This window comes from Carassius gibelio, chromosome B5 (assembly GCF_023724105.1).
Source record: "Carassius gibelio isolate Cgi1373 ecotype wild population from Czech Republic chromosome B5, carGib1.2-hapl.c, whole genome shotgun sequence".
NCBI classification, from domain to species: Eukaryota; Metazoa; Chordata; class Actinopteri; order Cypriniformes; family Cyprinidae; genus Carassius; species Carassius gibelio.
Window position 1 is genome coordinate 41,997,273 of NC_068400.1, and position 14,487 is coordinate 42,011,759.

At 33.7% G+C, this 14,487-nt stretch overlaps 1 protein-coding gene across 2 annotated transcripts in view; it reads left to right on the forward strand.

The window, feature by feature from the left end:
* LOC127957054 (kremen protein 1-like) overlaps positions 1 to 12,646 on the forward strand; it is a 55,781-nt gene extending 43,135 nt beyond the window's left edge. Inside the window, exons 4-10 of one of the 2 annotated variants that reach the window (XM_052555399.1) lie at positions 1,737 to 1,861; positions 3,848 to 4,001; positions 4,114 to 4,223; positions 4,313 to 4,535; positions 6,888 to 7,061; positions 8,466 to 8,550; positions 9,482 to 12,646. In XM_052555399.1, the coding sequence (XP_052411359.1) occupies positions 1,737 to 1,861; positions 3,848 to 4,001; positions 4,114 to 4,223; positions 4,313 to 4,535; positions 6,888 to 7,061; positions 8,466 to 8,550; positions 9,482 to 9,638 (1,028 nt within the window). In that variant the 3' untranslated portion in view covers positions 9,639 to 12,646. Of the gene's footprint in view, positions 1 to 1,736; positions 1,862 to 3,847; positions 4,002 to 4,113; positions 4,224 to 4,312; positions 4,536 to 6,887; positions 7,104 to 8,465; positions 8,551 to 9,481 lie in introns of both variants that reach the window. The other variant, XM_052555397.1, reaches the window with a different exon arrangement.
* The last annotated feature ends 1,841 nt before the right edge of the window (positions 12,647 to 14,487 follow it).

Below are 14,487 nucleotides of genomic sequence, written 5' to 3' on the forward strand. Positions count from 1 at the left end.
AATCTGCCAAGGAGCTAAGAAAAATTTTCTTAATTCAAAGGCTAAACATTAATATTTTCCTTGCACCATTTTTTCTTTGCTTTCTAAGCAAAAACGAACACAATTATGATATTTGTAAAAAAAAAAAAAAAAAAAAAAAAGATATTATATCTTAGGTGAATTTAATTGCAAAGTAAATGCGTCTTGATTCAAGAATTTTTAGATATTTAAAAATCTAATAAAATAAAATACATTAAGAAAATGTTTTATTTTTATTTTATTTTTTTTGTAGTGTAACCAACAGATTTTGTAAGTGTTTGTTCATATGGAGATGAGCTTCACCGTCACAATTTCTCGTAGTAGTTAATCTGTTTGTGTTTTGAGTTCTGTGTGAACTTGATTATTGAATTTCGCTGTTCATCAAACAGCATCAGATATTTTAATAAACACTTTAAGACACAATACAATAAGAGTGTGTGTGTGTGTGTGTGTGTGTGTGTGTGGCCTGAGTTGGCCTCAACCTGTATCCCTTTGAAAGGAAACTTTTCTTTGTATCCAGCGAGCAGAACGAGGCCTGTGCGAGCGCTGACTTGCGCCGAGATGAGTTCTGAGAGGGCTCTTTTATTCCTTATCACCAGTCTTCAATCAAACCTTTCACTGTTTAACTTACACCGTCATCTGAATGTTCTTCAGAACTCTTCTGATAGAACAGATACACTTACGTTTGCACAAACAAATCCCAATAATCCATTCATGTTGTGCATGAAAGCATATATGTGTGTGTGTGTGTGTGTGTGCAAGATGTGTTGTGATGAATGGTTTTTGCACATTGCCATCCAGCGCTCTCCATTCTCACAGTGTTCAGGCCATGCATGCCGTTTTAATCATAGTTCATAAAACAACTCAGTCTTTAAGACACGTTTCCAGACGATTTACCATCAGAGAGGAGTTAATGATTTGCAAGTGTTACTGTACTGAATTATGGCTGATGTTGCTAATCTTTTACATGGACCCCAATATTCCTGTGCCGTGTTTCCAATGAAATACAAAAGTTTGGGTTTGAGTTTCTTCTGCTCATCAAGGCTGCATTTATTTGATCAAAAATACAGAAAAATACAGTAATCTTGCAAAATGTTATTACAATATAAAATAATGTTTTTTTTTATTTTAATATACTTTCAAAAATTATTTATTTCTGTGATGCAAAGCTGAATTTTCAGCATCATTACTCCAGTCTTCAGTATCACATGTTCTTCAGAAATCATTCTTTTATCCTGATTTATTATTAGAATTATCAAAAGTTGTGCTGACAAATAATTTATATTTTTTAAACTGTGATGCTTTTTTTCAGGATAATTTGATGAATAAAAGAACAGCATTTATTCAAAATATAAATATTTTCTAATAATACAAATCTTTGGTTTCACTTCTTATCAATTAACATATCCTTGCTGTAAAAAAGTTATAATTTCTTTCCAAAATAAGACAAAAATGTATGGACCCCAGACTTTTTATATATTATACATAATTTTTTCATATATCATATATGCATCACAGAATTTAATTAGATTTTAATGTATATTAAAATATATATTTTTTATTTTACATTGCAATAATATTTCACAATTTCCTGTATTTTTTATTAAACAAATGCAGCCTTAATCATCAGAAGAAACTCCTGTATAAAAAAAAAAAAAAACACTTTTGAACTAGTGTGCTTTTTTTTTAATGCATGTCTCTCTCTCTTCCTCCTTCAGTGCCTGGTAACCTGGGCTGTTTTAAGGACAGCGGTGATCCAACACCTCTATCTGGAGGCTACCAGACCTCCAACAAACTCACCATTCAGAACTGCATCAGCTTCTGCCGCAACCAGCGATACAAGGTTCGAATCCAAGCATGAGAAATGAACAATAATTAACTACATGCAATCCCTATATGGTTTGTCTTGGGGTTACCTGCATGTAATTATGCATAATGTATTGTTAATATAATAGTAAGCAACAAGGACACTTTAAAATAAAGTGTTATCAATATATAATTAATTTTACTTTTATTGCTTGCTTATCAAAAGTTTGAAATGCAACTCATCTAATCAGATTTTATAGCTTAAATGATCTTATAAACGATTTTATAAAACACAAGTTAACACAAGTTATGTGGGAATCTCACAAACAGATATATTTTATATGACAAAAAAATAAATAAATAAATAGGCATTATATTTTGTGCAAGGTCTAAATTTATGCAAACTTAAGGGGATAGTTCACCCAGAACATCATTTATTCGGTCTCAAGATATTCCATGAGTTTCTTCTTCCTGTTGAACTCAGAAGAGGATATTTTGAAGAATATAGGAAATAAAAGAGTTGATGGTCCCTACTGACTTCCATAGTATGGAAAAAAATAAAATAATAGTATGGAAGTCAATTCAGACCTTTAACATTTTTTTCCTCTAAAATGTCTTCTTTTGTGTTCAACAGAAAAAATAAACTTATACAGGGTTGAAACAACTTGAGGGTGAGCAAATGATGACAGGAGTTTCATTTTGGGGGGTTTTCTTCCTATTTTTTCTTCTTTTTTTTGTATTTTGTTAAATATCTAAACATTTTTGAATCGAGAAGCATTCACCTGATTAGTAAAATGACTTAAGATGTATACGATATATAAGATATTTGCTTAAACAAGCAAAAATATCTGCTAGTGTGGTAAGAAAAATAAATTAATAAATTATAAATAAATTAATTAATTCAAAAGCTAAACAATAATATTTTCTTTTCCCACTTGCAGATATTTACATATGACAGATATTTTTTTTAAAGAAAAAACTAACAAAATTTAGATTTTTTTTTCTGAAAACAAGATAAATTGTATAGATATAGATATATATATATATATATATATATGACTTATAAATAATAATATGAGTAATTTTACTTGTAAAACTATGCAGCTTGATTAATGTTTTTATAACAAGTAAAAAAAAATACTAAGGAAGATAGTTTAAAAATATATAAAATGTTTAGTTTTTTGGAGGGGACATGTTATTGTTATGGTCCATGTCTTTCAATAAAAATATGTAAAAAAAAAAGAAATACTAAGAAAATATTTTTTTCAATTGTTCAATTCAAGTTTATTTGTGTAGCGCTTCTCATGATACAAATCATTGCAAAGAAGTTTTACAGAAAATTTTACTTTCTATTTTAAAGTTTCTGCATTATATTTAGTCGTAGCTTATCAGTGATATTTTGCTCTGTATCTCTTTAAAATTACAAAAGCTTAAACTAAAAATAATAGGGTATTAGTGTATTAATATACAGTACACGCTTAAAATGACCTTTTTCCTGGAATAGTGATTTTTGAAATATATATATATATATATATATATATATATATATATATATATATATATTTCAAAAATCACTATTATATATATATATATATATTAATTTAATTTATTAATATGCTTTAAGGTAAGTGGTTGCAATCCATTTATTTTATCTACATTTAAATAAACAAATATAGTCGACTAACTTTCAACATATTTTTTTTTTTTACTTTTTTTATTATTAAATGTAGCTAAAATAAATAGTTTGCAACACCTTACCTTTAAAAAAAATATATATATATATATTTTTTTTTTTCAGTGCACTCGATCTATTTTTTCTTGCTTAATAAAATGACTCAGCAAAAAACAACAACAACAACAACAAAACAATCAATATTTGTTGTAGATGTAATCATGTGCATCTGTTTGCGTGGGAAGAAGTCAATAACATATATTGTATCTGGCTTGTTTTTGTGCACCGTTGGATTGCCCTGGCTGTCGAGAATTATGAGTTCCTGATTATTTGTGCATTATTTTCTTGCAGCTTGCCGGGATGGAGTCAGGCTACGCTTGTTTCTGTGGCAATGACATCGATTATCATCATCACGGTGATGCTCCGAGCACCGAGTGTAACCATGTGTGTTTTGGAGATCACACTCAGCCGTGTGGAGGCGATGGACGTGTCATAGTCTTCGACAGTACGTTTATTATCTGTGCAAAGGACAGTTGATGATCCTCACAGATCTAGGTAGTCAAACATGTTCCTCTCATTATCTAGTAAAAGCTAAAGCGGTCACTTTTCTCCCGTAGCAAAGGTAGGCGCTTGTGGGGGAAACTTCACATCGCCCTCCGCAGTGATCTATTCTCCGGATTTCCCGGACAAATACAAACCTGGCAGGGTCTGCTACTGGACCATTCAGGTACAATTAATGCTTTAATATCCTAACGGAGAGCGCGCTTGCCCGAGCTCGCCAGAAATCATATCGCGTGCATCTGCTCGCTCTTCCAGGTTCCAGGTGCTTCTGTCATTCTGTTCAACTTCACTTTCTTCAATATCGTGGATCAGACTGATATGGTGGAGCTGTTGGATGGCTACTCCAATCAGGTTTTGGCGCGATTTGATGGCCGCAGTCCACCGCGGGAGATCGTGAACGTCACTGCAGACTTCGTCATTCTGTATTTTTACTCAGACAGGACCAATGAGGCGCAAGGATTTGCTCTTCTTTATCAAGGTCAGGCTTTCTTTTGAGTTAACATTTCTGTCCACTTGTATACAGTATGGTCATGTCCTTGCAGATTTGACACACACACACACACACACACATATATATATATATATATATATATATATATATATATATATATATATTTGCATTTAAGAAATTTATTCAGCAAGGATGCATTAAACTGATCTGTTTTTATTAGGGCTGTCAAATGATTAAAATTTTTAATCAAATTAATCAGAATTTTCAGTGGATTAATCATGATTAATCACTATTTGCAAATACACCTGAATCCTAACCATTTGTTTTTTTCTGAAATGCATACCAAAGGATAAATAACAGGACACAGATACATAATTTTCATGTATTGATTCATCGATATGTGGTTCTTTTTTTTCTGAATTTCAAAAGTTTAACATTTACTTAATCAAATTTACCTGAGCGCTATATCAAACCATGCCATTTAACTACAGATAGTGTAAGAGTTTTAGGTGAACCAGTGGTTAAATATAGCCACATATCTATGAAATTATGCATAGAGAAACTCGAAAGAATGAACTCAGAAACACAAACATGCGCCACCATCACATAAGCAGCACTCTGGGCACTCTTGTTTTTGGGAGGTGTTCATTTGCTCTGTCACAATACTTTAGGATCGATATTTTCACGTTCTGAAGGCTTCAAGTGCCAGTAAAACCAAGTAAAAATGCATGCTTTTTCAAACAGCTTGAATTTTCGCTGCATTGCATGTAGGCGTTCTGCGCATGCGCAGTGTGAAACACAGGACGCTATAACAGGAAGAAGCTCCAGCGTATCAACTACCAAAGTCATCTCTGTTTATCGAACTTGGCATGAATGTATTTGAGAGTAACTGGGGTAAAACCTTAAGCTTCTTCGGTGTTTTCGTCGCGGCGCTCACCGCTGTTTGTTACTATCTTGAGAATTCAGAGATCGACGAGACTTTCCTGACCTGAATAATTTGTCACACTTAAAAATTGTTACGTAATTAATGACAAACAACTAATTAACGCCGTTAACGCGCTATTTTTGACAGCCCTAGTTTTTATTGTTATTATTGAGCAGCAAATCAATATTTTAGAATTATTTCTAAAGGATTATGTGAGACTGAAGTCTGGAGTAATGATGCTGAAAATCCAGCCTTTCCATTTTTAATATCTACTTCCTTACATTATTACTAGTTTTGCTTTCTGTTCAATCGAATCAATGCATATAAAATGCTTGGTAACAGTTTACTTAAAACCTTTGTGTATAGTATAATGCACATTAAAAGTATGTGTAATTTGCATTGCATATGGCTTGTAATGCACTTTATAATGCAACGTACAATCTCATGAATAATTGTAACCACAGTTAATGCATTTTAACACTCATTGCTACACTATGCATTTTAAATTCAGTTCTAGATATGATGAATTACAACGCACATTATGAATAATTATAATGCATCATACTAGGGTTTGCACGAATACTAATTTCTACTAGTCGATTTTTTATAAATAAAAACAAATACTCTAGTTACTCGACTACTCGTGGTTCAACGCACACATTTTCTTTCTTATGCAGAAGCGAGTCTTTTTGTGAACTTCACTAAACAAATGTGCGTGTGCCGTGCAAACCAGCAAAAGATACAGATGCAAACATGTTTTAATCCTAAAATTCACATCGTACTTGTAAACTTATGCTTAATGCATGCTTGAGTAGACGATTGTTTCCGACAGCGCCGCCTAGTGGTTGAAGTATTCGATCCGTAGTCTGTGCAAGCCCTGCATCAAACCATAAATACATTTTATGATGCATTATACATAACGTCTTTAAGTAAAGTGTTTTGTTGACAACGCAAGCATCCAGATGGATTAAAAACAGAATCAGAAGTGATGACATCCAAACACAGTCAGTTGTTGTTTATTTATGACTTGCGTCGTAAAAATAAATAAATAGAAGCCAAATACGTCCGAGCAGTGCTTTCTGTCATCTCTAAATAATTCGCAGACTCGCTGCCACTTTGTGTTGTGTTGTTTTGAGAGGCAGAGTTCAATAACCATAATCTGAGCAAGTATGAAATGGAAAATGTTTTCTTTCTTGAAAGAAAAGGTCAGCAAAGCAAATTGGCTTTCGCTATTCACAGAACCTTTTTCCCCTGCAGGCAGAGTTTGATTTAGACGCCACATACTGCGTTTATATCAACGTCTGAATGAAAGACGTGATGCTTTTTTAAAAAGAGCGGAGAAATCTCTCTCTGTAATGTCTAAGGGGGGCGTCAGAAGAGCGATATAAATGTATCTCATCAAGGAAATGTCTGGGGTTTTGTTCATGTTTCATTAGCTGATTATTTCCCCACAGCTTTCGGAAAACGAACGGTCACACCTCTGGAGGAGGATGAGGATGGTGATGAAGAGGACACCAGTACAATGCATCCACATTTGAGAAGCACCACAGCTAAATCCAATACCAGTCAGAATGGAAAATCCTCCCACCGGTACTATGTAATCACATCAAGTCCTGCAGACATGCCAGGTCAGTGGCATGAACCGGGCCGGACCGCGGGCCACAGCACCAGTATGTGTCCAGTTCTCTTCATTACGGCTCCTCTTACTTCTTTCTCATACTCACTTTAGACTTTACTCTCATAATCTCAGTTTACTAGACATCGTTCATACCAGTCATAGTCTAGTCGATTTCACTGCATGCATTATAAAACAAGACAGAGTGATTTACTCTGGCGGAATGCCATTCAATTCAATTCATTTATTCAATGCACATCTTTTTATGCATTGTGTACATTGGTATTATTTGTAATTATTTTAATTTAAGGTAAAAAAAAAATATATAGTTCTAGTTTAAAAAAAAAGAAGAAAAAATGTTAAGAGTTTAACACTTAGAAAAATTATAATTTTAACTCTTTATTCGTCTTTAAACGATTAATTTAGGATTTAAAAAATATCTGCCAAAGGGAAAATTCTGACATTTTATTTTTTGCTATTAAAACTTGAATCAGAAATAATATTTAACATTAAAAATCACTAAACTTAGTCTTAATGGCCAACCATACAGTGCACTAACATCATCACAATATTCAAAATGTTGCTTTGATTTATATCGCCCAGAACCTACTTCAGCTGCATGCTCCCGCTTTAGTTTTATTGTTTATTGTTTTGTTTGTTTTTGTTAATTTAAGGCATGTTTTCCTCCTCCTTTCATGAGTCTTGAACTCTTTAAAATACAGTACATATACATATATTTTCCTTTTCATGCTAGTGACTCTTTTTTTTTTTTTTTTTTTTTTTTTTTTTGAGACCCAAATGTGCATCTTTTGGAAAATGTTTGATCCTTTTTTTTTCTAACAGTGCATTATCCACCACTGATAAAAAAAAAAAAAAAAAAAAAAAAAAAAAAAAAAAATATATATATATATATATATATATATATATATATATATATATATATATATATATATATATATATATATATATATATATATATATATATATATATATATATATTAAGATTATGGAAGATATCCCATATTAATTCATTATGATTTTATTGCAGCAACATCACCTTTAATTTCAAAGATGGGGAAATGGTTAATGATAAATATAATCATTATTATTATTATTGTTAGTGTAATGATATTAATAAAACCTTTATTCTTCCGCCAAACAATCTAGTTCCTCAGATAGGGTTGTGGGTCCAACAGAGTGGTTGCCGAGCAACACACAAATATAAACAAAACACGGCTCAACCAATCAGAATCAAGGACCGGAACAATCTGTTTTATAAAACTTTTTTATTATTATTATTATTTTTAGCTCTTTACACTAGTTACTGGAGTTCTCTCTAGTATTAGTTTCCAGTACATCTGTAATGATAAGGCTGCGTTAGCTTTACTGTCACTAATAAACATGTTGTGTTTCACAGTGTGGACCGTCTACGCATTAGCTGCTCTGCTAACGCTAACAGTCATAGCCATGGTGGCTAAGCTGCTCCTGCATCTTACTGTAAAGTAAGTATCGTTACATACATTGACATGAATGTTTTTTTTCCTTCAGTTTGAGATGCTAATATAAAACTTCAGATGAAGAATTATGATAATGCTGATTGATTTAGTCAATGTTCGTCTTCAACATCCCTGCTAAAATCATAATTTCTAATGATTTTTTTGGGTTATAATGGCCCTTGTTTGGTCTCTACTGGTAATTTTTCACCTTTTATTGGTGACTTGTAAAAACCACTGAAACCTAATGGAATATGTCCTAAAATGTACTACAGGAAACCATTTTAATGGTTTTAATGGTTAAAAGTTGATTGTTTGTAATAAAGTAATAGTCGTATTTGTAGTGGAAACCATTCGAATTTTCTGCGATGGTTTCTATAGTTTTTTGGTAACACTTTAGAATAAGGTTCCATTAGTTAATGTTAGTTAACTACGTTCGTTAACATGAACTAAGCAAGAACAATCCTTCTACAGCATTTATACGTCTTAGTTCATGTTAATTTCAACATTTACTAATGCATTATTTAAATCAAAAGTTGTGCTTGTTAACATTAGTTAATGCACTGTGAATTACCATGAACTAACAATGAATAACTGTATTTTCATTAACTAACATTAAAGAAGATGAATAAATACAGTAATAAATGTATTATTCATTGTTTGTTCATGTTAATTAATACATTAACTAACATTAACTAATGGAACCTTATTCTAAAGTGTTACCAGTTTTTTTTTTTTCAGCAGGGGTAGGATGTTTTATTTCAGTCATGCTTTGGTTTGTTACTTTATCTGTAAGCCGTTGGCAGATTATTATAGCATCTATTGTACTGTAAATGGACATTTTGCATGTCATTTGTTTTTACCGGGCGTATTGGAGCATGCATAAAAGCTTCTCCGCTCTCGGTCCTTATCTGCTTTTTGTATCTGTCTTTCCTCTCAGATCCCCGTCCATCCCGTCAATCAGCGGGTCGGATGCGTGCACACAGAGCACCACGTCTGAACCCTGGATCATCTTCTACAGACCTTCCACCATCTCTCTGTTTAAGAAGAAGCTCAAGAACCACCATGGAGACCTCAGCCCTCTCGTGGGGAACTAACCTCACCGCCTCTGACCTCTACAGCTGCTTTAGTCTCTACAGGATGCACACACTGTACCCAATGCTGGATCCCATCCATGTCCTAATGTGTCCTAGCTTACAAGTGCCGATCGGTTGTTGGGAAGAAACATCTTAACCAATCACAACTCATGTGACAAGTGCATATAAGCACCGAGCGATTTTAATAAGCAAAAGAGCGCCAGGATGCTACCAAAACGAACAAGTTTCCATTGCTGTAAAATGGAAAGATGTTTCTCTAGATGCTTTCACAGAAGCCGATTGGAGCGCACTGAAAGACTAAACCAAAATAACACCACGGTACCCAGCCAGCCCCTGCGGAGGAGAGATACCATTCACTTTTTAACCGCTAATGTAGGTCACCTGTTGTTGAGGAGCACAGAACTCCTTTCTTCAGATGTAAGAGAGCTGGCTGAACTGGCGGAGGATTGATGTCACAATCATGTCCAGAGCAATTCGGGCTCAACAAGAAAAAACGAGAGAGAGAGAGAGAAAGAGGAGAAAGAGGTGGATGGCAAAGAACCAAAGCTTGAAATCGCTAAAGTTGGGCGATGTTCAAAACATCTCTGTGGACCTCGTTTTCGTCTCTCGTCGTTTGTGTAGGGTTTTGATCTTTCTGCGTTCCCTTTTAAGTGCCTTAAGGACTAAAAAACTAAACTCTTTTGTCTGTCTTCAATGCTGTCACAATGCCTCGATGATGTTAACAAGCATTAATCCTTCGGAGCAAATGAGAATAAGCACTAAAGATGTGATTTTTTTCTTCTTGGGGATTCTCTGGATAAATGTCGTCCTGTGGGTGTCATTGGGCATATTATTCCTGTCAGGTTTTGGACTTGAGCAAGGGAAGCATTGTGATGAATGTTGTGTCATTCTGTGTGGGAACAATCGAACGTCATCCCCTTTCATTTCACTCTCCAATGAAGGCAGTGTTGAAATTCTTCCAAAACAATTTGCTCTTTCTCCCTCTTCACCACAACTGAAGCACTTTTCCAGCCGGCAGAAACCACGCGGATCACTGCGAGGATTGAGGACGCTTCCTAAACTGGTGAAAAAGGATAGTTAGCCCAATTTTGTCAGCATTTACTCGCCTTTGTGTCGTTCCAAACCTTTGGAATGCAAAATAAGATATTTCGAAAAATGTAGTTTATCCAAGAAAAGAACACTGTGCCTCATTCATGGAATATTTTTGTGTGTGTGTGTGTGTGTGTGTGTTTATATTGTTCATAAAACAACACTCCTAAAAGTGTTTGTATTTTCAAAATATTAATTAGTATGAAAACCCCGTTCCCAATCATGCATAAAAAGCTAACATTAGTTTCCACTTTATTATCGATTTATTAGTCTGAGAACCAGAAGTGTTTGTCCACAAGCTGAAGACGCTTACCGAATAACTTGTAAATTATAAAAAGTAACATTTATTCAATTAAAAATTAAAACATGTTTCAAAACGTCATTGGTTCACTGATAGGTTTCTAGTTACACTTTATTGAAAGACTTTATGTATAATGCATTTTAAAGGGGTATTAAAGAGTATAATGCATTATAATTATTCATAATGTGGCATAAATAATCAGAACATAATTTTAAATGCGTAGTGTAAAAAATAATTGAAAAGTCTCATAATGTATTAGCGTATTCATGAGATTGTACAGTGCGTTACAAGGCATCATTGATGCAGTAAAACTACTTTTATTTAATTGTAGTTATAATTTAACCAAGCTTCCCTTAAAAAAATAATAAAAAGATAAAAAAAAGTATTATACAGATTTAATTTCTGGTCTGTAAAATGCTTTTTTACATGTTTGAGCAGAGGTTTTGTTACATGTGCACCTTCTTGATCAGGAGTCACCAGACACAAAGTGAATCATTTTAGGAAGCATTTGATTCAATCGATTCAAAGTTTTGAAGCTTTGTTTCCACCTTCACTAATTGACACACATTATACTATTGATCTGAGGTTTACAGTGCATTTCTGAATTCAGAGGAGAGTTTATGGGAATGTCCATTTTACTAGCAGATTACTCTGAATTTACACTGATATTAATGAATGTTTCATGAATGAGGCCCATTGTAGCTAAAAAAGTGAGTAAATGATGACAGAATTATCATTATTATCTGTTGAGTGTCACGACACGTGTCTTGCGGTTCACAGCACTTGCACAGCCATCATTCACAGGTCAACAGTTTTCTATTTAGTTCTGTGCAGGACTTCATGTAAGTTTTAGTAATATTGTAAAAGGCCAGGGGATCATGCCATGCTTGTGGGAAATGCCACACTTACTGTCAAAAAACGATTTAACACTCACTACATTATGCACTTTATTACTGAAGTACTTATCCTGTGTGATGTTTTATGCACAACCAAAAGCATTTTTTATATCTCAGATTGCATCTTTTTGAAAATCAGTAAACTGTATAACTTTATAACACAAGCCGCCCATCCAATGCAAGCGCAAAGATCTGTTTTTCCTCAATCCAATGCTGTATTTTGGTCTGCAGTCTGTTCATTATTGCATACTTCGTCAGACCCTTAGCTGCCCATGCATACTAAAGTGTCACCGGTCACAGAAAGAGAGTATAATAAACACAAAGTGACAGGTTAAATCTAGCAAGGTCATATTCGTCTGGAAAGGCTGGTGAATAATACAGAAACCTGACGTCCATTTAGATCGCAAAGCACTTATACCAGTGAAAAAAAAAAAAAAGTGTAATATCGTTGTGTGGTCTATCGCAATGTTAGTGGGCTTTCCATCCGAGAAACCAAGATAGGAATCCCTCCAGTTTTGGGGAAAGAGTGCTTCCGGGGATTATACAAGAAGATGTTGTTTTCATTTGATTGTAAATAAAATAGTGAGAATTTTAATTTATGCCATAAATTATTGTTATTTTGGATGTAAAATGGGATATAATCTATCTTTTGTATAAGTAAGTACCTTTGTAGTTTTTATTTAATGTGTCCTGAGTGCAAAAATAAATATGCATGTTTCTTACGCCTGGCGTGTGTTTGCTCTGTGCACAGAGTGTGTGATGTCACTAATGCCCTTTTTTATTAATAATGACATGCGGTCATTTACATAGAGCAGAGAGGGAATTTACAATGCAAATTAGATACTTCAGGACACTCCGACATTCGCTTGCACGATGACCAAAGTTTCACACACAACCACTGCATTCTGTTGAAAGACATGACAAAAAGGGAAATATGCAAACAAGCATGCATTGGAAAACTAGACAGAACTACAAAACACTAAACATCTGCAGAAGAGGAAGAAAAGTGAAGGGAGGAAGAAATTCAGCTCTGATGTTTTCTGCGCTGCTCAAATGCTTATCTGATCAAATGAATAGCAGACGCAGAGTTGATGCACAAACAAAGCTTGTATTACAGGCCCCATGTGTAAGCCATTTCCCCTGTGTGTGTGTGTGTGTGTGCAGATGTTTGTGGTATGTGAGGTGGGCATAGGATATTGCACACAAATGTGCATCAGAAAAAAAAAAAACATTTATCAGTGAGGTTTGTTACTGATCTGTAGGTTATAAATAATGCACTCAGAACTAATTGCTAATGCATGTACTACATTTGTGGCGTTTTGTCAGTTTATGAATATGAATCCAACAGTGCCCTCTACTGGAGGGGATCACTTAACACAGTTAAGTTTCTCTTCTGCAGGACACTAAAGGTAGGAAGTGTATTAACAAATTAATTGCTGATGGCCAGATGATATGATATTTCAAGCAGCCTCAGTAAAAAAAAAAAAAAAAAAAAAAAAAGGAGAAATAGTAAAAAGAAAAAAGAAAAAAATGCAGCAAATTAATCGCTTTGTCTAAAAACATTTCTATGACATAATAATAAAAATAAAACATTAAAACAATTTATGTCTGTAGTTTTTTCCACTTCTTTATTTCTGTGACAATTTTGTATATCTACATAATTAAATACAGTACAGACCAAAAATTTGGACACAACACACGAGAGATGCTTAGCACTTGTTGGCCCTTTTGCCTTCTGTCTGCGGTCCAGCTCACCCCTAAACCATCTGGATTGGGTTCAGGTCCGGTGACTGTGGAGGACAGGTCATCTGGTGCAGCACCCCATCACTCTCCTTCTTGCTCAAATAGCCAATGTAAATATTAAGAAAATCATCTTTAAAGTTGTTCAAATGTAGTTCTTAGCAATGCATATTAATAATCAAAAATTAGGTTTATATATTTACAGTAGGAAATTAGTTAAATATCTTCATGGAACATGGTCTTTACTTAATATCCTAATGATTTTTTGCATAAAAGAAAAATCAATGGTAACACTTTAGAATAAGGTTCCAATAGTTAATGTTAGTTAACTACTTTCGTTAACATGAACTAAGCAAGAACAATCCTTCTACAGCATTTATAAATCTTAGTTCATGTTAATTTCAACATTTACTAATGCATTATTTAAATCAAAAGTTGTGCTTGTTAACATTAGTTAATGCACTGTGAATTACCATGAACTAACAATGAATAACCGTATTTTCATTAACTAACATTAACGAAGATGAATAAATACAGTAATAAATGTATTATTCATTGTTTGTTCATGTTAATTAATACATTAACTAACATTAACTAATGGAACCTTATTCTAAAGTGTTACCGAATCAATAATTTTGACCCATACAGTTTTTTTTTTGTTTTGTTTTTTTTTTGACTATTGCTTCAAAAATACCTCAGTGACTTACAGGTAAGACCGCTTTTGTGCTCCAGGGTCACATATGATGCCCACACTGCTGCTGCTTACAATCTGTATTTCTCTGCTGTATATCTAATCTAATATGCTTCCATATTTGATGTTGTG